We start from the raw sequence: 26,000 nt of genomic DNA, 5'->3' as shown, positions 1-26,000 counted from the left end.
AGTTAGGGATTGGAATAACTTACCAAGGGAAATGTTCAATAAATTTCCAATTTCTTTGAAATCATTTAAGAAAAGGCCAGGAAAACAACAGATACGGGATAGGCGCCTGCCCTAAATGTAGATCAGTATTGATTGATTGATTGATTGAGTGAGTGATTGATTGATGTTTGGAGAACGTCAAGTTTAATTTTAAGAGCATTACACTCCTCTGTGAGAATATTCTTCACTAACAATAGTCTGTAAGGAGTGTTCCAGATTTTTTAATATACCCTAGTCTATGGGCTGAACAACAGATGTCATATTCGGCGGCAAATTAATCACCTTCACGTTTTCCGAAGGCGGAATGCTGTTGTAAGCAGTGCAGTTGTCAATAGAGAGAGTAATCTTCCGTTTCTCTTTGCGACACTTTTCATTTAATTTTAACAGCCACTTCTCGAAAATGTTGCTTGTCATCCATGCTCTTCCGCTGGATGCATATTCAACTAGGTTTGTTTTTACATTTTTGAAACTCGAGCATTAGCGGATTTCCTAAACATCAATAAAGGCAGTTTTTCCGACACATCCATGTTTGCTCCAAACAACAGTGTAACTCTTTCTTTACTAAGCTTTCCTCCATGGCATTTTTCGTTTTTAAATGCTAGGGTTTTGTCTGGCGTACACTTAAAGAAAAGATATGTCTCATCAACATTGAAAATGCTTTTAGGCTCCATGTCCTCAATCATCTCTTGCAGGTTTTTCTTCCATTGTTCAGCTTTACAATGATCAACAGCCGCGTTCTCACCACAAACAGATTTAAAAGAAATGTTCTTCAATTCCTTGAAACCATCCAGCCACCCTATACTGGCTTTGCAATCATGTTTCCCCAATTCAAAAGCAAACTGTTCAGCCTTTCCTCGTAGAATAGTTCCACTGATCGGAATTTTCTTGTCTCCCGCCTGCTTGAACCATTTCAAAACACAGTAGTATACATCTGGGTTGTCCGATTCTCTTTTCCTTTTCCGGACTTTCCCACTGACAGTTCCGCTGCACAACATTTTGTCTTTATTTTTCAAATAAGTCGATAGCGTGTTAGGTGGAATTCCGAACTCCTTAGAAATTTCAGATTTCTTCTTGAGACCCTTTCCACTTCCCTAATCACTGTTACCTTTTCGGCTAAAGTTAATGATTTGTACGTCTTAGGTTTTGACAAGGACATTGTCACACAATCCACACTCAGCAAAAGATCAAAGAGAAATGCTCAAACAATGCAGTCTGTCGTAACGGCGTCGTAATCACTAAGCGTACCTGACCGCTTACCTCTGTGACGCAGCAATCGGCTCAAAATAAGGGTGATGGAGTGTTCGAGAGGGATGGGATGGGTAGGAGGAAAGAACAGACCTCATAGGCGGTTAGGAGGGATAAGGAAACGGACCTTTCCCGGCTTCACCCCATTCTAACACAGTCTAGCCTATTGTTGAGAAAACATGAGTTGTGATATAAAATACTGTGCTCTATCGTTGAGGTAAACAAATCGAATTTAAAAAAATTCGAATTACCCAAGATTATTTTAACATCGTTTACATACAAATGCTAGGGAATAAGCAACATATTTCAATTAAAGCCGATTTCGAATTATAGAAGTTCGTATTATCCAAGTTCCACTGTATTAAGTTCATTCAAATTTCTCCGCTTTCCAATTATCTTAAAATGGAATTATCTTGTTAGAAGTTTCCTCCGTGAAATACTGGAATATTAAATGTGTAGGTCTACGTGTCAATTGAAAATCTCGCTGCATGGTTCAAGGGAATCAACTATGACCAATAAAGTACTGCTGAAATATTTAATTACGTATTCCTTTTGATTTCAGGGTTGTTCCGGTTACATACCCAAAATTTGAAGTATTTATCGGATGGGATCAATGAAGTCTAATTCATTTTCAACAAACCAATGATTCTGCGACGAAATCACGGACAGATCGTGAAGTTCCATCTAGATCTGTTAATAGATGGCGACACGACTGAGTCCTCGCAATTCAGAAGTGAATGCTCTCGAACAGCGAGGTTATCTGATAGGAAAAAAAATCGGCCAAGGATCATATGCTACGGTCCACCTTGCCGACTATGTCGACGGGTCGACCCCGAAAAAAATGCGCCTGGCGTGCAAAATCTTCGACAAGGAAAAAGCGCCGCGCGACTTTTTGGAGAAGTTCTTCCCACGGGAACTTGATATCTTGACTAAAATTGAAAATCCTCATATTATTCAAGTTCATAGCATACTTCAGCGTGGCCCAAGAGTATTTATATTCATGCGATTTGCTGACAATGGAGACCTTTTGGATTTTGTCAAACGCAATGGCGTGGTTCCAGAACAGCAGAGCAAACTTTGGTTTCGTCAGATGGCCAGTGGATTGCAATATCTACATGGGAAAAATATTGCCCACAGAGATTTAAAATGTGAAAACATTCTTCTATCTCGCCGTTTTAACGTGAAACTGGCAGATTTTGGTTTTGCACGTTTCTGTATTGACAGTGAAGGGCGACGAGTTCTTAGTCAGACGTATTGTGGTTCTGCGGCATATGCTGCACCTGAAGTTGTCAGTGGAACACCATACAATCCAAAACTAGCTGATGTTTGGTCTCTGGGCATCATATTATTCATAATGCTGAATGCATCAATGCCATTCGATGACTCAAACTTGAGAAAGCTCTTGAAAGACCAGATGTCGCGAAACTGGGTATTTCGGTCGCGTGTTCGTGACACAATATCACAAGGAGCAAAATCAGTAGTTCGACATATTTTGGAGCCTGATATTACTTTAAGGCTCACTCTGGATCGTGTTCTAGCTCACGAATGGGTGCGGTCTCGCAAAGAAAAGGTTATATCCGGTCGATTAACACAATCCGTGACTCAAGGACAGCCTGTGGATATACAGCAACCTTCATCTGGCAACCAACCTCGTCATGCTCCAGCGGCTACAGCCTTTATGAATTCATCGGGTAACTCCAATGCAATGTCCCCAAACGTCTCGAATTTAGGAGAGATAAGTCATAATCCGAACCTGATCTCTGTAGAAAATCCCAATCCAGATCTGAGTACAGATGGAAGTATTACGCCTGTAGATCCTTGAACGACACCAGGGCGGTTAATCAGCAAAATTTTAGAGATCATTCAAAAGTGCTTATTAAATTTCTTCAAAGAGATCAGTGTCTTAATCTTCGCATACAAAAACCATGATGACAGCATCCGTCTGAACAAGTATGTTTGGAATTTCTCTGAAATCTTGGAAGAATTTGTCGAGATGATATTTGAATTTCAAGCGAGCACATCTCTGTGAAAAAGAAACTATTTTAGGCCGTTTTTAAGAAATCAAGTCATATACGAATATGAAAGCTTCAAATAGAAATATTGAGAAGAAACTTTTTGACATATTTTTAGACGACCATTTTGAAGAAATTGAAGAAGGAATGGATGTGATTTTTTAAAAATTTTAGAGAGAAATAGTAAATATCGTGTCATGTTTTATATAGGCATTTAGTCCATTACATACGAATAAATATGTTTTGGATTCAAGTATTGGAGCGTCATAGTTCTTTGTTTTCGTTTACATGTTCAGTACTTGAAAGGATTTCAAAAAAATGATAAAATTTATTATCGTACGAAATTCGTTATATTCTTCACGAGTGTCACCTGATTGATGCATTCGGTAAGCATTAAGGATCCTGAAGAAAAGCGGAGGCTTTGTAATGTAGTTACATGGTAAATAAATTCTAATTTGTATTTCACTCATTTTTATTCTAAAACGTCGTGGGGCACTAAGTTGTATTTACCATACTTCCACTTATCTAAGCCATGTCCTATATCCTACTTCACTAGTCAAATTTTTTCGGGCCGAACATGTTAAAATATTCCGAGAGAGCGAGAGGAATGAGGATTTCGTACCATTTTTCCACCTTTGATCTTCCTCCTGTCTCTCCATTCTACAAGTGATGAGGATCGTATCAATCCATTGCTTGGGTAAAGGATAAAAGACAACAACTACAACAACAACTACTACTACTACTACTACTACTCCTACTACTACTACTACAGTAGCAATATACAGAGTGTCCGGTAAATGGTAAAGCCAGACGAGAAGGCATGAAACTTCTCTGAAAAAGAAACATAACAGGTGATGAAAGTGAGAAGTTGGCAACGCTTGTGGCTAACCCATGGCACGGACACGGCTCGGCACGTGCTCGGTCTAGCAGTGGCTCTGATTGGCTCGTTTTTCCGATGTGCATAGCAGAGAAAATCGACAGGTGAAATGAAATGTCGTATGGCTTTTAGTGCCGGGATATCCCAGGACGGGTTCGGCTCGCCAGGTGCAGGTCTTTCTATTTGACTCCCGTGGGCGACCTGCGCGTCGTGATGAGAATGAAATGATGATGAAGACATCACATACACCCAGCCCCCGTGCCATTGGAATTAACCAATTAAGGTTAAAATCCCCGACCCGGCCGGGAATCGAACCCGGGACCCTCTGAACCGAAGGTCAGTACGCTGACCGTTCAGACAACGAGTCGGACAATCGACAGGTGACACACTGCAAGAGTGCGTTTAATTTCCCAGGGCTGTAGGGCTGTTTACAACACGTGTAGGTACCGTATGAGTTACTACTACTACCACCACTACTACTACTACTACTAATAATAATAATAATGTTTTCTGCTTTACATTCCACTAACTACTTTTTACGGTTTCCAAAGACGCTGAGATGACGTAATTTAGTCCCGCAGGAGTTCTTTTTCGTGCCAGTAAATCTACCAACACGAGGCTGACGTATCTGAGCAACTTCAAATACCACCGGACCGAGCCAGGATTGAACCTGCCAAATTGGGGTCAGAAGGCCAGCACCTAAACCGTCTGAGCCACTCAGCCCGGGACCGTGCGAGTTGCCAAGTCCATTGTTTGTTCTCAAATTGCACTCAACATTGAACAGCCTAAGAAATCTTATGTCCTTTCTTCTGGGCTTGCCTTGCTCAACTATTTAACGGGCAATCTGTATATAGTTGCAGGGTGATCCATCTAGGGCCTAGGATGCTCGTCTTAAATACCAGGGGTTCTAAACCAAGGATTCTAAATCAGAGGTGTGTATTTCTCTTCCTAGGGGAGAAAAATGTGTCTAAACGCATGCTTTGTACCAGTTTCACAATAAAAAAATGCAGTGATGTACCTACCATGTTATTTCGATTTTCGAAATCAAATATACTTAAACATGAAGTCTACTTTTTAGCCACTGTACAGTATAGGTCCTATTAATTGTTTAATTGGCCATGAGCTGGCCTCACGGTCTAAGGTTAGGGCGAGCCTGTCTACCTGGAGGCCCCGGGTTCGATTTCCGGCCAGATCGGGACTTGGTGGCTGGTTCAACGTCCACGCGACCTACGTAAACAGCTATTGAGGATCTATCTGACGGTGAGATAGCGGCCCCGATCTAAAAAGCTAAGAATGAGGGCCAAGTGGATTCGTCACCTCACAATCTGCAGGTCTTCGAGCTGAGCAGCAGTCGTTTAGTAGGCCAAGACTCATCAGAGCTGTAGTGCCAAGAGGTATGTTTGTTTCCTTTTTTGTTAGATTGCCACGATATTTGATAGTGTCACCATTATCAACTAAGGATTATTGATTAAACTTTTGTATTATAATCTGTAATTCTGAATATATCCTGTAGTTGATAAAACAATTATATTCCATTCTACAAAGGGCACTAGGAAAGTTTTGCAATGTGAGTGAACGCTTTAGACCTTTTCAAAATAATTTCCACAATACTCAATACACTTCTCCATACGTCGAAACCAGTCACTGAACCAACTCTGCCACTTTTCTTCGGTTACATTTTCACACTCTTGATCCCATGCTGCCAGAAGCTCGTCGTCGGATGCAAAACGCCGCCCTTTCGGCTTCATATTCACTTCTGGGAAGAGTGCGAAGTCACATGGGACAAGATCAGGACTGTATGGGGGGTGATCAAGCACAGTCAAACCTGATCTGGCAAGAAAATCCATTGTTACATGAGCACGATGTGCTGGAGCATTGTCGTGATGCAAGAGCCAAGTGTTGAGCCGTGACCTTGGACGGAGCTGCTTGAGAGCCTGGATGACCTGAGGCAGACAAGTCTCACTGTACCACTTCGCAATAACTGTCCTTTGTGTTTCTAGCACAACCCGAGTCAGGGTGTCCCGTTTAGTGAAGAATACTGCAATCATCCATTTCTTCACTGACCTTGACTTTCGCACCGTCACAGGAGTACCCTCATCTTCAAACAGCCACACCTTGTCCTGGGATTTTGTTGAGACATCGTAATAATAAAGCCAAGTTTCGTCACCTGTAATGATGCTATTGACGTTACGCGAAGTCCCATTTTCAAACTGTTTTAGCATTTTTCGGCACCATTTCATTCGATCTGCCCTTTGTTCCTCGGAAAGTGAATGGGGCACACAAAGGGAACTAACCTTTCTAACATGGAGATGGTCGTGTAGAATTGAATGAATAGCTGGTGCAGGGATGTGGAGGGTCTCTTCTACCTGTCGATATTGTGCCCGTCCCTACACCTAATGGCACCGGCATGATGTCTACAGGGCGTTAACGGGTTGGAATAAAACAAATGGGCGCTTAACTCGACTAAGCTTAAGGGCATACAGGGTAGGAGACGGGTCATACCTAATTACAATGAGAACACATTCGGGTTAAAGATTAGATTAATACACGTGGTTTATTAGGCCTTAATGATGATGATGGTGATGACGCATTTATATACAAATGAATTACATGGATTATTATCAATTGTTGTTGTTTGTTATCGACTTTCAGTCGTTTGTGATGGATCCGAGTATTATCTATCGCAGAGCGATCCATTATGACGAGATTCGAACGGGAAAACACTTATCATAGACACTGAGGCTATGTGATATCATTGACCAATAGGATTAACATGCATGCAACGAATCTGAGCAATCCCTATACTAAACACACAGCTATTCCCCAACGAAGTACCACGAAGGAACTCATAAAAATGTGGAACAAACGCCCGGGTTTGAACCGACCCTCACTTGTAAAAATTTCACCACCCCGATGGTCAACACCATCGGTAACTCAATTATAATCACAACAAGATACATAAACCCTTAAAGAACACAAATTATATACAGTAAACACGTGAGACATCCAGCCTTCGGTTGAGCATTGGGGTACCAATGCCGCTGTCGGGAACTGAACTGACACCCGTTGGGATGGAAGTGGGACTCTGAAAACCCTAAACTACGTTATACTCAAGTGTGTAATGGCAGTAAACTAACAAGTACTGGTAACAATCGCCGTGTCATTTATTAGCGACTACATCAGTCTGGCGTGTTGAATATTTCATTATTATGCGATTCTCTCGCCCTCATTCTCTTCAACTCAAGGCTCCCTCTTACACGAGCGGACGAGAATACACAAAAAACCGACACTTCTCCTCAGTAGGTCAACTGCCCTCAGCCCCCACACGGCGGGTGGTCATTGGCCTCGGCCTTCACAGGCATAACGCCCTTTCTTAACAAAACACCCCATCTCGGGGATCGTTCACTAATAAACTGAGCCTCATTGTTCCTTAAACAAAATTACATCGGCTCTCAATACTTCACTTCAATTCAACACACATATTCGTTTACAACATCATGATCCCGCGACGCGACACCGGTTTCTATGATACCAATACTTGTTTGATTACCATAACTACAATTTATTATTATTATTATTATTATTATTATTATTATTATTATTATTATTGGGTTCATCATTACACCATCTCCCTACACGACTTACCTGGAAATTAGACCATACTGCGTGATCATAATTAACTTCCTCGTAATGACGGTGTAATTAATCCATATCTAAATTGTGATTTCTGATAAATCGTCACACGGTAATACAATCATGAATTAAATATTCCTCAATTTGCACTTAAATTGTGATAAGCCTGCCAATTAAAATTGTACATTTCCTATCTAAATATATATCAGTGGAGGCCTGGGATGTCAGTTCCGAAGTCATATCTCGTAGCTCTGGGTGCTCACGGAATAAAATTACACTATTTACCAGCCATGCAATATCCTCGCTGGACTAACTACAACCTAACTTGAATTACTCTGAATTACTAAAAATTAGTCTCCTGACGCATCAATAATTACAAGTTTTCCCAAATAAAATGATTAAGTCAATCTATTACTGCATGCAAACTTATCGTGTTACCCCTTTATTTACAATTGATTGCTCAGACGTGTTACTAATTAAATAAAGTAAATAGAAGCTACGTGTATCATGGTAGCACATCTACATTACTGAAGTTACAATCTTTAACATTATAGCGTCAGGTAATGATAACTGTTCCCCGCCCAATCTGATTACGTCATATTAATTATGATTTATACTCATCTCCATCTCGATGACCCGTTGTCAGCTCAGGGAGTCCATTGTGGGTTTAGTGCTGACCCATAAGCACCACAGCAGTTACTGGAGGCACCATTCTTCTTTCCAACTGGGAGTCCATTGTTCTAGGTTGACAAAACCGCTGGCAATATTCCTGAGGCACACAACACGTCACTATTTATTCCAAGATTTATTTAGTTACATTCGGTGTGAACGTCCAGCCACGATACCGGACCTCACTCCGCAATCCGCGATTCAGTATCGGATTCCGCGTACCTTTGTCACTACTCGACACAGTAGCGCCGTAGTAATAATAATAATAATATTATTACAAATTATATTTAATGTTCGCGACACGTCTCTGATCTTTAAAGTTTAGACCCTAGCATCACGTCTATCCAATCTCTGCAATATTTACGCACAGTACGCGATTTCACTTGTAAATTAAATTGAAATTCACTCAAACAAAAGATCACTGGAAGCTCGACAACACGTAGCTTCGCCGCTTGTAAGCCACAAATCCCGACTGACGCTTCTCCCTTTCTGCAGTAGTTTTTACTAGGGAGCGATACCCCTTCCACTAATTTGCGTATCGCCTATTCCCGGCGTACTCGAGGTAAAATAGTACGATTGGTCGGTGACCAGTATCTAGTTGGTGCGATTGAGACATAACCACTCAATTATCCTTCGGTGAATCTCTTTAAATTAATTAAAATATGTTCTGCTTCCCCCACCACACGGGGTGAAGTCCCGGTCTCGAGGAGCTGTCATGACACTAACCAGATGGCCCCAGTACCTTTCCACGCAGAAACAACACAGTATTCTTTCTCCTGCTGAAAGTTATCACGGAAGAGGACATTAAACACTCTAAATAAATGTCCCAGTAGCATTCATCCCTTTTAAATCGGGAGATGAGCCCCTAATTCGAGTTTTATTAATTTTCTACCTCGTCGGTAATTAAGTTGGCCAGTCCGATTCCAAGATGGCTCCTATATTCCGTTTCGAAAAAGTTAGTTTCCCCTCATTCTGTGAGCCTTGAGGAGGGATGTCTTCTCTCGAGTGATGTCACAGGGAATCCCCATTCATAACCCCTCCCGGGTCTAAGTTGGCTTGGTTTCATCTGCGGGGCCCCCGCTACACAAAGGATAATACTGCGCAATAGGTCGCAGACAAAGAAATCTCATTAAATAATTTTAAAATACACAATTTATCTATCTCAATGGTATGAATATTAATTAGTTTCGGTATGGCCTCTATTAATGATATGAATATTAATCATTTTCAGCGTTCTTTCCCTTTAATAGCATTGCGTGCGTAATTACTGAGATCGATATCAACCCAAGGTCCTTGGATCATGCCCCTGTCGGGTTCATATTCCCCTCTCCCCGAGAAGAAATGGGTACAGGCACTGGACACATTTCGTCGCTAAATATTCAATTGGCAATATCGATTCACAACTGTTTCCAAACCTTTGCTTTCTGGCGAAGTTCCTGGTTCTCTCTTTCCAAATAATATGCTATCTGACGCAATGCTTCTCTGTAGTTCTCCAGGTACTGACATTCTGGACATTCTTCATCCCCAAGATCTCTCTGTGAAAACAAATTCTCCAAATAATTTACTTCTTCGGCTTCCTCATTTGGTCCCGACTCTTCATCTGACACGTCACGTCGATCTTCTTCTCCGTCATCCTCATCCTCTTCTTCTTCCGTTGCTCCAAGTTCTTCAGCGTTGTCCACGTCTTCTAAGTTGCCTCCGGACGTATGGTACAACTTCAGATTTGCCGCGTTGTAGATGGTTTCGGTCGCGCCGTCCATGCTTTGCACCTTGTACGCGTTGTTGTCGAGGTTCTGGATGACTCGGTAAGGACCGATGTACAGTTCAGCGAACTTGTGGTAGAACTTGTTAGGTGGATCAGATACTGTTGGTCGTTTAACGAGAACAAGTTCCCCTACGCGCAGTGGTCGATGGTACCTCTTGTTACGGAGACGACGTAATCTTCGTTCTGCTTGGGCCTTCAAATGTTTTGCTGTCTCTCGTATGCATAGCTCAACCGATAGTCTAGGATCCTGCGGACATTTTAAGATCTCGTGCCATGGTCTCTTTGGAAAACTGTTGAAATGAATCACTGACGGAATTTGCCCGGTGGATTCGTGGATAGTGCCGTTGATACTTTCTGTGATAACAGGAATCACGTCCACCCAACGCCAATGTTGTCTAGGACAGTAGATACGGCAAAACTTTGCGATTTCTCGCATTATCCGCTCTGCGGGATTCGACTCCGGATGCCTAATTGAACTTAGATGATGTTTGATGTTCAAGTTTTCGATGTCTCGCTTGAAGTTTCCCGATGTGAACTGCGACCCATGATCCGTGAGAACACATTCGGGCTTGCCCATACGTGGTATGATTTTAGTCTTCAACTGATTTATAACGGCTCTAGTATTTGCCTTCTGGATTGGACAGAGAGTGACGAATTTTGAAAACACATCAACGCATACCAAAATGTATTGAAGCCCTCTCTTTCCCTTGGGAAGTGGTCCGTAAAAGTCTAAAGCGAACAGTTCCCGAGGTTTACTTGGCAACAACGGCTTCGGTTTTTGCTTAAGTAGGTATGGATTGGGTTTTACCCGTTGGCAAATGTCGCAAGTAAGGAGTACCTGCTGAACAATTTTCCTCAAATTTTTCCAGATAAAAGTTTCCCGAAGTGTAGCAATCACTTTATCTCTCCCTGCGTGACCTGTAACGTGATGAGCGAGCCAAACTAAGTCAACCTGCAACGTCGTTGGAACCACGATCCTGAATTGCGTGTGGTCCTCGTCCACGAATTTATGCAGCATGCCATTAAAAAATTGGTACTTCTCGGATCTTTTCTGAAGTTCACGGTATTCATCCGTTCCTGGCTGTATTCTACGTTGGAGGAAATCGATCAACTTCTTCATTTCCGGACATTTCTGCTGTTCTTCACCAATAGTCCGCAGCCTTTCTATGATTTCGCGGTCCCCTTGTTCTATCAACTGTATTTGGTTAACCACGATAGGTTCCGGATCTGGATTTCTACTGAGGGCGTCTGCAATTACATTTGCCTTTCCGGCGCAGTGCTCGACTGTAATGTCAAATTGCTGCACAAACAAGCACCACCGGCTGACTCTCTCGCTTGTTAATGCAGATTTCATCATGAACGTCAGAGCTTTGTGATCCGTTCTCAACACAATTGGGTACCCATAAATATATTTCTTCCAATGGTTAAGAGCGGTCACGATCGCGAGCATCTCTAGTTCGGTCACGGTGTATTTCAACTCATGCGATCTTAATTTGCGACTCATGAAAGCCAAATAGGTGATCCTCTGTTCGGGTTCGGGCGTCTCTTGATATAGTACTGCCCCGACTCCTATAATCGACGCATCAGTTTGCACAATAAACTTCTGTGTATAGTCCGGATATCCTAATTTCACACTATGGGCCAACAGATCCTTTGCTTTAGCAAATGCTTCATCGCATGCAAGATCCCATTTCCACCTATTGTTTTTCTTGAGGAGATCTTGTAATGGTGCAACTATACTGGTATATTTCGGACAATGATCCGCGAAAAAGTTACAAACTCCTAAAAATTGCCTGACATGTTTCACCTTCGTCGGCTTTGGAAAATTTTGAATTGCCTTTAATTTAACAGGATTGGGCATGATTCCTTCTGAGTCGATCACATGACCTAAAAATAGGATACTCCTTTGGCAGAAATTAGACTTGGGTAGGTTTACCTTGAAGTTGTTCCTTTCTAAATCAGCTAATAGTTTATCAAGTTTCTCCAGGTGCTCTGGCAAAGTTTCAGATGCAATAAGGATGTCATCCACGTACCTCACCGTAAACTCTTTAACTTCGTCACTGAGGTTACGATCTAGTGCCCTAATGAGCGCTGACCCTGCTGTTTTCAATCCAAAGGGTAACCGGTTAAAAACGTAGGTTTGCCCATCAAACAGAAACCCGGTCAAAATTTTGGTGGCTGGGTCAAGTTCCACGTGATGAAAGGATGATGTCAGATCAACTCCACTAAATAATTTCATTCCCCGGAATTTCTTAAGGACCTCTTTTATACACGGGGCCTGGTCATACTCTGGGATTAATCGCTGGTTTATTGCTCGCGCGTCGAGGCAAACCCGCAACGAACCGTTGCCCTTCTCCACCACGACCAAGGGATTCAAAAATGGTGTGGGTGATTTTGATATAATTCCGTTATCCTCCATCTCCTGTATAATTTTCTTCACCCCAGCGTGAAACTTTTCAGGTATCGGGTATGGTCTTTGCCGAAATGGTTCCCAATTGTTGACGACTAAGGAATATTTGAAATTTGGAATTTTCCCTGGACGTGAACCAAATACATTTTCGTGTCTCTCTATGACTCTCTGTAATGCGCCTTTGTCTTCCTCCCCTATCTTCGCTTCGTCGATCTTTTCTTGGACTACCTCCGCCAATGATGGTCCTTCATTCTCCGCTTCTAACTTGAAAATCATCCCTTCAAACTCCTTGATCATCTCGTCCCGATAGGCATCCCAGTTTGGGAAGCAATTTCCTCCTTCTTGTTCCAATTGTTCTATCTCCATGGTCCAAATTTTCTCCTCCCCGTGTTGTCCCTCGAAGTCGTTTAATCTTACATCTCCCTGAATTGAATCGTTCCTGAATCTAATTTCATTCTTGTCCATGTCAATGACCGCTTTGAATTCCCGAAGAAAATCAGCTCCAATGATGATATTATATTCCATTCTAGTCAAAATTATAAATGGATGTGATATGAGGTTGTTCCCAATTTCCAAATCTAGATAGGCCTGGCTATTGCATGTAGTTGTGCGGTCCGGAATTATTCCTCTAACCTTAATATTGGAAATCGGAATGATTGGAATACATTGCTTCGATTCCAGTTCTTTGACTAATACTTTAGATACCACGCTGACGCTCGCGCCTGTGTCTACAAGGCAACGAACCAGCAACTGGTTAACACGGACATAAATGACGGGTAACGCTCTGATTGGTTTTGGACCTGCCTGAACGGGATCTTCAACGAGGTCATCGGGCTGAACTATCCATGATGCGATGGTCACGGACGTCCACGGTTCCCCCTTCGCGTCGGTAGTCCTCGAAAATCCGACTATCTCCTCACTCGGTTTTCCTAATTTTTTTTTAGCTGACCTCCGCCTCCACTTGAATATGGTGGTGCGCGGGGATCAAGATTACTGGCACGGTTTGCAGCATTATGTGCCTGTAGTTCGAGGCTCTCTGCCCCTCGACACTCATCCGACTTAGCAAACTGCTGCATCGAATCTTTCCACCGATCGTTTCCGGCCTGGGTATCTTGCAGATCTCTGACGTAACGGCGTGACTCATTCCTTCTGTCGTTGAGGTCACCCCGATAGTATTCTCGCGGTCTGTTGTTCTGTCGACCACGGTTACCCCAGTAGGAATTGGGTGTTCTCTCGTAAGGTCGTCGCCCTCGTGCGCCGCTCTGTCCGTGGTTGTACCTCCCTGACTGATACCATTGACTCCTACCCTGGTCATTTCGACACTTCCATTGGTGGTTTTCCCACTTCGGAGACCTCCAATCCCTATTATTCCTGTTCTGGTTGCCTATCTGAGCGTCAGTCTGAGTACTTATCACCTGAGTACTCCGGTTTACCGACTGATCCCCCTCTCGAACGTTTAACGTGTTGATGGCTTCTACGTTTCTAGCTCGACCGTGCCCGACATGAGATGTCTGATCCAACTGTCTTAACACGTGCTCGGCTTCCACTGCCGTACGGATATTTGCCGCAATCAACATGCGCTGGACGTCAGCGGGGAATTGCTTTTTGATGGCTTTTATTAATTCACTTTCAGTCGGCGGGCTGTCCAGTTCGCGCATCTTCACCAGCTGGGACGTGAAATAATCGCAGAACCTTGTGGGTCCTCCCGAAGCGTACCTCCTCGAGTAAAGCTCTAACCTAAGTCCTTGCTGCGTGTCCAAACCCCAGTATTTTTCCAAAAATAGCTTCTTAAAGCCTTCATAGCTATCAAAACAGTAGCGGAACGCTTTAAACCATTCGAGAGCCTGGTCTTCCAAAAATTTTTCAACTACACGTAACTTCCTATCCGCTGGTACCCGATGATCTGCCATATAATCATCTACCTCGCGGAGGAAGCTTTTTGGCGTAGTCCTAGTGCCTGGTTTGAATTTCTTTGGCTTATCATCCGCCGAACGTAAGAGGCTATACATCGGTATTGAATTTTGGCCAAGCAAGGTCGACGTTCTCTCGTCCATCGTCGGTAATTTATACTCTTCATTGCCGGGTAGTTGCTCCTTGAACAGACTGTAGCCCATTTGATGTGATCCGCTACCTAATTCCATTTTCTTCATTCCGGCCGTTTCCATTTTGAAATGTGGTTCATCCCGGATGTCTAATTTCTTCATTCCCTCTATTTCTTCGCGAAGCGCGTTAATTTGTTCTTCGTGGATCTCCAATTTCACCATCATTTTCGAGCCTTTCTCTTCGCTCCATTCGTGGATCTGTTTAGCAGTCTCTCCTACTATTTGTCCTGACACTTCCTTCCGTAACCTGGCAAAAGTTAGTTTCGTATCGGACTGCGCTGCTTGCGATACTGACGTAATCTTTTCGTCTAGGGCCTCAATTACCGCCAAGGCTTTCTCCGTCCTTTCTTCAACGATCCTGATATTTATCTGGTTGTCCTTGACCTGCTCCACTATCTCTTCGATCTTCGTGTCGCGGTCATTCGCTTTGGACCTGACCTGTTCCATCTCACCATTCAGCCGATCGATTTTCTCATTTACATCCACGATTTCGCCATTCACGCGAGTTATGTCTCTCTCGATACCGGTCTCAACCTGACCAAGCCGCTCAACTATTCCCTCGACCTTTATTTCAACAACGGCATTGAGCTGAGAAACCGCGTCTATTTTATCGCTTAGTTCCTTAGCCCCCTTTTCGCATTGTTGTTGAACCTCCTGAATTTTGTTCATTAAACAACTGCATTTCTCCTCGATCATCTTACTAGTCTCGGTTCGGTTTTCTTCCAATTTAACCTCAAAATGTGTTAGTTTACCGTCAAAGTTCTCTAGTTGTTCTCTGACCTCCGCACGCCCCTGTTTGCATTCATTTTCAAGCGTCTTAATATCGTCCTTCATTTCCTCCCGATTCGCCTTTAAATCGTCCTTCACACCGTCCTTCATTTCCCTAATCTGCGCACTGTTATCTTCCATCCTATTCTCCATCTTATTTTCAAGTGTCTTAATATCGTCCTTCACACTGTCCCTAATCTGCGCACTGTTATCTTCCATCTTATTTTCCATCGCCTTCCTGCTCTCTTCCATCTTATTTTCAAGTGCCTTAAAGGCGTCCATCAAAGCCCGCATGGCTTCACTATCCATGTCGCTATCCTTTGAGATGACAGGACCCCCCTCGCTAACGTCGGCGTCAACAAACCACAACAATATATAATTATTATTTATTTTAAAAGAAAGGATTCCTCTATCCAACTTTACGTTCATCCAGCTTCAAATAATTTTTACTTTAATCATCATTGCAAATTAAGCCTCAAAACGGCTATCATTGAAGCTGCCTAACCGCCTAGCATCATTAAGGTTCATGAAATTTATATAAGAAGGCAACGGGAAATTTCCGAAAATGATTATAATATTAGCCCTCAAATTCAGTTAATAAAGTTGCCGGTTTACCTGTGATTCTAAAATTGGGCTCGATTTTAAATACCAACACATGTGGTATAGTGCCAGTAAATCAACCCATGCCTTCAGCATTGAGGTCCTTCAAACACACAAAGTCATCAGAATCTCAAACTGAACCCATGAAATCAACCTACTGCCACTGGAAAATGAAAAGTAGGCGTGAGGTTACCTCTTCTCATCCACGGTTATACTAACGTACAATATATTTCCTAATAGCAGGTTGTTTGGTGACGAAACACGCACCACTGGCTAATATCCGTGAATAGATATGCACTAAGAGAAAGCCACTATTCACTTCAAACCTCACTTATGGGAAATTCGTTTCATCGTTTCCCGGGATTCGAACTAATCCCCTTAAATTTTGGATACGCCCCTGCTTACTCGAATGTCATGGCTCTGCCCATATCATTGGACCATGACTGTGTTCTCATTCATAAAACGATTTAATATTGACATCAAGGTATCACTTATTCAATCATAATGAACTGGGCCTCGCGTGGAAATGTCAGAAGCAGACATGGGTTACCAAAATAATCGTGCCCACTCCTGGAAGCCGCACAAGTATGCCTTGCCTAATACACAACACACCACGCCCCTATCTTTGCATTAATGGTATGCAATAGGTGGGATAATTATGCGCCTATTAAACATCAAAATACGCCTATTAAACCGTAGAATATGTCCCACCTTGGGCCGTATTTATATAGCCAGACATTGGATGTCACTCTATATGGCGCTAAATTTCCTAAATCTGGGTAGCCCTTATTTACGGACATATCGAGCCCCCACAGTTCACTTACGCCCTTTTATCTCGCCCCACTTTGGATGCGCCATCTTAAGTATGTGCCCGTCCCTACACCTAATGGCACCGGCATGATGTCTACAGGGCGTTAACGGGTTGGAATAAAACAAATGGGCGCTTAACTCGACTAAGCTTAAGGGCATACAGGGTAGGAGACGGGTCATACCTAATTACAATGAGAACACATTCGGGTTAAAGATTAGATTAATACACGTGGTTTATTAGGCCTTAATGATGATGATGGTGATGACGCATTTATATACAAATGAATTACATGGATTATTATCAATTGTTGTTGTTTGTTATCGACTTTCAGTCGTTTGTGATGGATCCGAGTATTATCTATCGCAGAGCGATCCATTATGACGAGATTCGAACGGGAAAACACTTATCATAGACACTGAGGCTATGTGATATCATTGACCAATAGGATTAACATGCATGCAACGAATCTGAGCAATCCCTATACTAAACACACAGCTATTCCCCAACGAAGTACCACGAAGGAACTCATAAAAATGTGGAACAAACGCCCGGGTTTGAACCGACCCTCACTTGTAAAAATTTCACCACCCCGATGGTCAACACCATCGGTAACTCAATTATAATCACAACAAGATACATAAACCCTTAAAGAACACAAATTATATACAGTAAACACGTGAGACATCCAGCCTTCGGTTGAGCATTGGGGTACCAATGCCGCTGTCGGGAACTGAACTGACACCCGTTGGGATGGAAGTGGGACTCTGAAAACCCTAAACTACGTTATACTCAAGTGTGTAATGGCAGTAAACTAACAAGTACTGGTAACAATCGCCGTGTCATTTATTAGCGACTACATCAGTCTGGCGTGTTGAATATTTCATTATTATGCGATTCTCTCGCCCTCATTCTCTTCAACTCAAGGCTCCCTCTTACACGAGCGGACGAGAATACACAAAAAACCGACACTTCTCCTCAGTAGGTCAACTGCCCTCAGCCCCCACACGGCGGGTGGTCATTGGCCTCGGCCTTCACAGGCATAACGCCCTTTCTTAACAAAACACCCCATCTCGGGGATCGTTCACTAATAAACTGAGCCTCATTGTTCCTTAAACAAAATTACATCGGCTCTCAATACTTCACTTCAATTCAACACACATATTCGTTTACAACATCATGATCCCGCGACGCGACACCGGTTTCTATGATACCAATACTTGTTTGATTACCATAACTACAATTTATTATTATTATTATTATTATTATTATTATTATTATGATTATTATTATTATTGGGTTCATCATTACACCATCTCCCTACACGACTTACCTGGAAATTAGACCATACTGCGTGATCATAATTAACTTCCTCGTAATGACGGTGTAATTAATCCATATCTAAATTGTGATTTCTGATAAATCGTCACACGGTAATACAATCATGAATTAAATATTCCTCAATTTGCACTTAAATTGTGATAAGCCTGCCAATTAAAATTGTACATTTCCTATCTAAATATATATCAGTGGAGGCCTGGGATGTCAGTTCCGAAGTCATATCTCGTAGCTCTGGGTGCTCACGGAATAAAATTACACTATTTACCAGCCATGCAATATCCTCGCTGGACTAACTACAACCTAACTTGAATTACTCTGAATTACTAAAAATTAGTCTCCTGACGCATCAATAATTACAAGTTTTCCCAAATAAAATGATTAAGTCAATCTATTACTGCATGCAAACTTATCGTGTTACCCCTTTATTTACAATTGATTGCTCAGACGTGTTACTAATTAAATAAAGTAAATAGAAGCTACGTGTATCATGGTAGCACATCTACATTACTGAAGTTACAATCTTTAACATTATAGCGTCAGGTAATGATAACTGTTCCCCGCCCAATCTGATTACGTCATATTAATTATGATTTATACTCATCTCCATCTCGATGACCCGTTGTCAGCTCAGGGAGTCCATTGTGGGTTTAGTGCTGACCCATAAGCACCACAGCAGTTACTGGAGGCACCATTCTTCTTTCCAACTGGGAGTCCATTGTTCTAGGTTGACAAAACCGCTGGCAATATTCCTGAGGCACACAACACGTCACTATTTATTCCAAGATTTATTTAGTTACATTCGGTGTGAACGTCCAGCCACGATACCGGACCTCACTCCGCAATCCGCGATTCAGTATCGGATTCCGCGTACCTTTGTCACTACTCGACACAGTAGCGCCGTAGTAATAATAATAATAATATTATTACAAATTATATTTAATGTTCGCGACACGTCTCTGATCTTTAAAGTTTAGACCCTAGCATCACGTCTATCCAATCTCTGCAATATTTACGCACAGTACGCGATTTCACTTGTAAATTAAATTGAAATTCACTCAAACAAAAGATCACTGGAAGCTCGACAACACGTAGCTTCGCCGCTTGTAAGCCACAAATCCCGACTGACGCTTCTCCCTTTCTGCAGTAGTTTTTACTAGGGAGCGATACCCCTTCCACTAATTTGCGTATCGCCTATTCCCGGCGTACTCGAGGTAAAATAGTACGATTGGTCGGTGACCAGTATCTAGTTGGTGCGATTGAGACATAACCACTCAATTATCCTTCGGTGAATCTCTTTAAATTAATTAAAATATGTTCTGCTTCCCCCACCACACGGGGTGAAGTCCCGGTCTCGAGGAGCTGTCATGACACTAACCAGATGGCCCCAGTACCTTTCCACGCAGAAACAACACAGTATTCTTTCTCCTGCTGAAAGTTATCACGGAAGAGGACATTAAACACTCTAAATAAATGTCCCAGTAGCATTCATCCCTTTTAAATCGGGAGATGAGCCCCTAATTCGAGTTTTATTAATTTTCTACCTCGTCGGTAATTAAGTTGGCCAGTCCGATTCCAAGATGGCTCCTATATTCCGTTTCGAAAAAGTTAGTTTCCCCTCATTCTGTGAGCCTTGAGGAGGGATGTCTTCTCTCGAGTGATGTCACAGGGAATCCCCATTCATAACCCCTCCCGGGTCTAAGTTGGCTTGGTTTCATCTGCGGGGCCCCCGCTACACAAAGGATAATACTGCGCAATAGGTCGCAGACAAAGAAATCTCATTAAATAATTTTAAAATACACAATTTATCTATCTCAATGGTATGAATATTAATTAGTTTCGGTATGGCCTCTATTAATGATATGAATATTAATCATTTTCAGCGTTCTTTCCCTTTAATAGCATTGCGTGCGTAATTACTGAGATCGATATCAACCCAAGGTCCTTGGATCATGCCCCTGTCGGGTTCAATATGTCAACCGCCTGTCGTGCTGGAACATTTTTCTCACAGCTTCAATGTTTTCCTCAGTCACTGATTCAGACGGTCGTCCAGAACGAGGATCGTCTTCAATCCCAAAATTTCCCCTCTGGCACTCTTTGTACCCGCGGAAAATTGTTGTCCGATGTGGACAGTCTTTCCCCAGCACAGAAGTCATTTCCTCCAGGCACTGGTCAACGGTTAATCCACGAGCAAAGCTGTAGCGGATAATTGCGCGATATTCACCTTTAGACCACACTGACATCTTAACTTGCTTTCAATCCCACTGCTTGGTAACAACTGGTGTGAAGGTTGCGCCTTGCTGTCTTCTAGATCGGTTTTCACTCCACTTTTCACCCCTCACCATAATAGGGGTGTCCAGCCAACCGTTTTTGCGTATTGCAAAACTTTCCTAGTGCCCTTTGTATATTATCCCTTCGTTTCTGACTGTTATGACCTTCTGTTCCACTCCACCACACACTCGAGTTTGGAGGTTGTTTATGAAATACCCAATAGGCCCACTGAAAATCCAATAACACCATTTTTCTCGTTTCGTTTCACATTAGGTCATGTAGGTTTCGAATTTTTAATTTATATTGTAATATTTTTTATCGCAACTGGAACGCAAAAAGTGTTTCAACCATGAGTCAAATTTAAGACATCGTTTTTCCAAAAGCCTTCATCTGATCGTATCCAAATTTTAAAACAATATACGTTGGGATGTTTTAAATACAGTTTATAAATTTCAGAAGTTTTTGTTTCCAGAAAAGTTATTATCAGTTTTCTAAGGTTACTTTTCCTCGGCCCGGGCTAATTGAAAAATTGCTCTCTTGGCCGCGTTGTAATTTTTACAAATCCAACAGTTATGCTGTATGACTGTGAAATACGTAAATGATTTTACTTTTTATATCAGTTTGTATTTGTAGTGGGGCTTGTGCTGGGAAGACCGTGCGACGTTGCCGCGATAGTGCCAGACACCGCGCCATGCCACGCCACGCTATAAGTTGTTTCTACCGATTACAGTTGCATGTACAGTGGCATTTGCTTCGCCGTATGCCTAAAACGTTCCTCCGGTATTTAATAATTACCTGAATCGGCATTGAAGCAAATGGCATTATGAGGTAATGAAATACATTTCCCATCAGCTTTTCCCACGAGGACTTTGGACCTCCAATGGCAGCTATTTTAATAGCTTTTTAAACACTTTTCTATGTTATCTGCTTCTTATATTTTATTTCTTTTGACAGTTTTTAATCACGTATATCTAAGTATTTACAATATATACACTATTCATGAGGTATATTTTTGGGCTTATGCCGTGTAATTAATTATAAAAACACACTCAACGCGTTTCGAAAGGAACCTTATCTTTCTTCATCAGGAGACACAGAGAAAATGAAACGACGCATACATTTAGACCAACAAGAAACACACATAACAGTAAATGCATTCACTGAAGTTAAAAATACACATTTTACATGAATAAAAACAAAACACTTTTTTAAGAACAGTACTCATAAGTTCAATTATTGTGGAGCGCTGCTAGCTTCCTCCACTTCCTCCTTTTCTTCTCATTATTCCGTAAATAATGGCTAAGGAGTGCAGTGTAGGAACTGTGGGTGTGGCCAGGCATTAAGGAGTATGAGGGAGGAGTTTGAGAGCTTGAGGGAGATAATTACGATTTTCTCAGAGGACAGGAAGGAAATTAGGCCTCCCCCAAGAAAAGTATAGGATACAGTATGTGTAAAGGGGAGATGGGAAGGGAAGGGGGGAACTGTAGAAGACGGTGGTCTAATGTTTTAAGGGGAAGGAGATTGCAGGCTAAGGGCTCCATACAGGATCAGAATTCAGGACAGGTGTCTGCGAGAAATCGATACGAGTCACTGCAGGTATAACAACTGAAGGAAGATGAGGAACAGGGAATTGTTGCTGAGATGTGTGGAAGTAGGAGGAAAGGAAAATGCAGGAAAGGGAAATGTAGTGTAGTGGAAAGGAAAAGACAGGTGGGATAGGGTCATGTGAGGGAGAAAAGGGAGGAGGAAGTAGCTTCTGCAGCAGTGAGAGAGGACAGGGCTGACCAGGAGGTGAGGGGATCAAATGAGGTGGGTAGGGTTGAGGCTCTGGTCATGAGGAATTCCATGGTTAGACATGTGGGGAAAGTGAGTGGAGGAAAGGGAACCAGGGTAGAGTGTCATCCAGGAATTAGGTTGAGACAGATGTTGAGGAAAGTAAAAGAGAAGAAAGAGGTGGTAGTGTTTCACGTTGGTACTAACAACGTAAGACAAGCAGGTATTAGTACCAACATAGTTGTGGAAATGTGGGATCTGGTAAATGCAGCACGGATGAAGTTTAAGGAAGCGGAGATTGTTATCAGTTGAATACTGTGTAGGATACTGACTGAAAGGTGATTGGGGATTTAAATGAGACTATGGAGTGGGTATGCGGGAAACTGGGAGTGAGATTTCTAGATCCTAATGGGTGAATAGGAGACAGGATTCTGCGCTCTGATGGCCTTCACTTAAACCGCAGTGGTACATATAGGTTAGGAAATTTGTTTAGAAGGGTTATAGGTAGTGTACCTTTCCAAGGCTTCAGTACATAAACAAGCTACCGTGGTTCACAAATATGACGTTAGAATGGAGCACCATCGGTGAGCCTCGAACTCAGCCCGGTCATCGAAGCCTCACCCTCCCCTACTAGAATGATGCGCTAGCTAAGCCGGTGTCGCATTTCGGGTCAGTAGATCGTCTGATGGGGCGGTAATTTCTTTAATAATACTCTCTATAGTAGGGGAATACTAATTATGAGAGGAACACTATTTCATTACTAATGAGAAGAGAAACTATATCTTGTATAACAATTTTTAATATACTAGTGAAACATACCTTATTTACAGGGATATGCCATACAACACTGTAATGTGACATTGAAGGTTATTTTGACGTTAATGTTCGGTAGTCTCTTTCTACACTTCATCATACGTTCAATTATTCGAACTTAAGAGGCGTTTCCTCTTGATCTATTTACACTTAGACTTAGAGAGGCGTTTTCTCTCTGATTACTTCACTTTACACATAAATCTATTCAGTATGGACATATCCAGCTGTAATCCTGTTTATTTGCCGAGAATTAATATATTCAAACTATATCAGGTTGTGATATAGGCCTACGAACACATATGAACTGAAATCAGAGTATGTTTACTAGGTACACTCCAAATTCTTTGAAAGTCGTATCACCTCACTTCCCTAAGTTCGTCATTGTTTGATAAGTAATATAATAAACACGCTCATTTCATCAGGATTTTTATCAATATGCATAACAGGACATTATTTATACAACGTTGCTATCTGTGAACAAATCATAGAGCGACTTCAATACCAGACATCATAAACAGAGTATCATAGCACTACCTGCAATAAATGGACAAGAATATATACATTTCACACACTCACTCGAATCACAGATGGTACAAGCCACCTGCTGTTGGTAACAGTGAACATAAACTTTCACTGTCTCCTGGAACGAACCCAGGATCTTCTGAGACGGGGTATATCTAACCTGGAATTCCCTGCACGCTGTAAATAATTAAGGAAAGAAATTGGAGGGACCCTTCTTTTAATGCATGTTGGAATCTGTGCGACGTTGGCAATATTTAAATAGATGCACGTAATCATTGTATCCAAAGGAAAGAAACTCGCCACTTTTAGTTGTTTCCTTTCACTGAAGGAGACACCTATACTCCCTTTAAAGGGAGTCATAAATCTCAGCTGTTCCCTGCCCGTGACACACTTCCAAGGAGCGGCCTGCCAGAACTTCCCAGACAGTTATTTCACGGCAAATAATCTATTCACTTCTTTCAATAATGGCCACACTGGCATCACAACAAATCCCGGCTTTATTCGGCCGTAATCGACACATTCATATCGCGATATCCATATCGCGTATCTTAATGACAGATTCCACATTTTCATTTCACACTATATATTATGGCTACAGCCTGTTCAACCATCTCGCTTCTCCTCTCGGTACATTGACTACGATGCAGATTTAATGATGACCTCCTGCCACAAGGGTTCAAATTACCTCACGCACTCGCGAACTAAATAATTTAACAATATATACCCCCAATCTCACGTTTCCATCCGTTGTTTTCAGCAGCATTAATTATTAATAAGGAGGACTCCCTAATAGCTTGTGAAGTACAAAAAAAAATCAATTACTGAGATATCTTTGAAGACTCCTATCGGCTATAGAAAGATGATAACTGGAGTCGTTTACAGAGAATATTTAAGCCCTTTTTACTTGACAGTGCTTCACACTTAATTAATCTGAGGTCCTTAAAATTACGTCATGCATTATCAAACCCTTATTAAAAAAATGGAAGTAAAATATGGTCGCTCCCAAGCCATGAAGAAAATGTTCTATAAAAGACCCAAAATAAAAATGAAATTCTTATTATTATCCCTCTGAAATGGCATACTAGCAGTCTACGTAACATCTATGTGAAAAATCTACATATTTGCAATGGGACACGGCCTTCAAAGATATAAATACTTGGAAATGTACTCAGCCTTCTGGATACCGCGTTCACAGCCTTACAGGAGGGCACATCCATTAATTACTCGAAATCCATGATGTAGTCAGCGATATGAAGTTCTCTGGTGGCTAACTGGCAAGTCGCGGGCATGATGGCTTGACCTCGTTCGACGTTCCAGAAGGTCTCCGCTACACTCAGGCAAAATTCCGGCATTCAGCTGGACGTCCCGTTCTCTCTGCTACACAGGCAAATTCTGGCATGCGGCTGGATATCCCGTCACTCCGACGCTCGTGTAGACTCCTAATGTAAATGAGGGGAAATTATCTCATGTGAGTGCGTTACTTTGTTACACACCAAATTTAAATACATGGTTGGATCTGCTCAATAGCACGAGCATTCCAACCCAATGCCGGTAATGTCTCTGCCGCCCGACACTGTTCCCTTCTCATATACCTATTCTTTTATAAACAGCATACAGCTATTCTAGGCCCTGAATAAAGAATGTCACTGGTTAGGCCACTACTGGGTTAAAATTTCTCGTCTCACACGACCGCACTTCATGCATATTCTATTTCACCTAGTCATGCGTAAGCCAGGCTCTCAACTGCATTATGGATTTATATACATGACACTGCCCTTAATTATGCCGACACTGAGCAGTTCACTCACTTTCTTTATAACTCTCATTTATATCGAGCACACACACACTCCACGCACTGAGATACCTGGCTATTGAGGTTAATTGAGCCGTATTAGCTTAGGCATGTATGAGGCTCGACGCACGACCTCTTCGACACACGGACAGCGAACATTACGGTTTCGTACTGTTCCTACTCTATTAATTAGCGGCACACTGTACTCGCAAACAGCTTACTTAGATTGTGGTTATTTCCGCATATATTTATAGGCTTCAATAAATTACTGCATTACACTGTTCACAAAAAAATGATTTCTTCATAAAGGACTCACACACACAAATCACGACGAATTACTACCGAACTGGCATTGCACTGAAAATGAACTGGGTAGTGTCTGCCTCTCAGCTCTTGAATATATAGGCGAGCTACGCGAGAGACTCGGATGCTGAGAGTGGGGGAAAAAATGCAACCCCTTCTGAGGTTTCGGTCCGGTAATATGCAACGTAGAGTGACGAACAGGGTATCGAAATGTAGCTCTTGTGTTCCCATTTCCACTGAGTGAATGTTTTTGAAATAGC

The 26,000-nt window shown here is 42.1% G+C and overlaps 2 protein-coding genes across 2 annotated transcripts in view; both read left to right on the top strand.

Annotated features, from left to right (window-relative positions):
* LOC136867355 (leucine-rich repeat transmembrane neuronal protein 4) overlaps window positions 1–26,000 on the top strand; it is a 143,908-nt gene that overhangs the window by 48,836 nt on the left and 69,072 nt on the right. The window lies entirely within an intron of this gene.
* Window positions 1,985–3,106, top strand: Tssk (Testis-specific serine/threonine kinase). Its single transcript, XM_067146833.2, has one exon. The coding sequence runs from the start codon at window positions 1,985–1,987 to the stop codon at window positions 3,104–3,106; it is 1,122 nt and encodes a 373-aa protein (XP_067002934.1).

This window comes from Anabrus simplex, chromosome 1, assembly GCF_040414725.1.
Source record: "Anabrus simplex isolate iqAnaSimp1 chromosome 1, ASM4041472v1, whole genome shotgun sequence".
NCBI lineage: Eukaryota > Metazoa > Arthropoda > Insecta > Orthoptera > Tettigoniidae > Anabrus > Anabrus simplex.
Note: the sequence above shows the minus strand (reverse complement) of the source record. Positions and strands in the feature narration are given on the sequence as shown.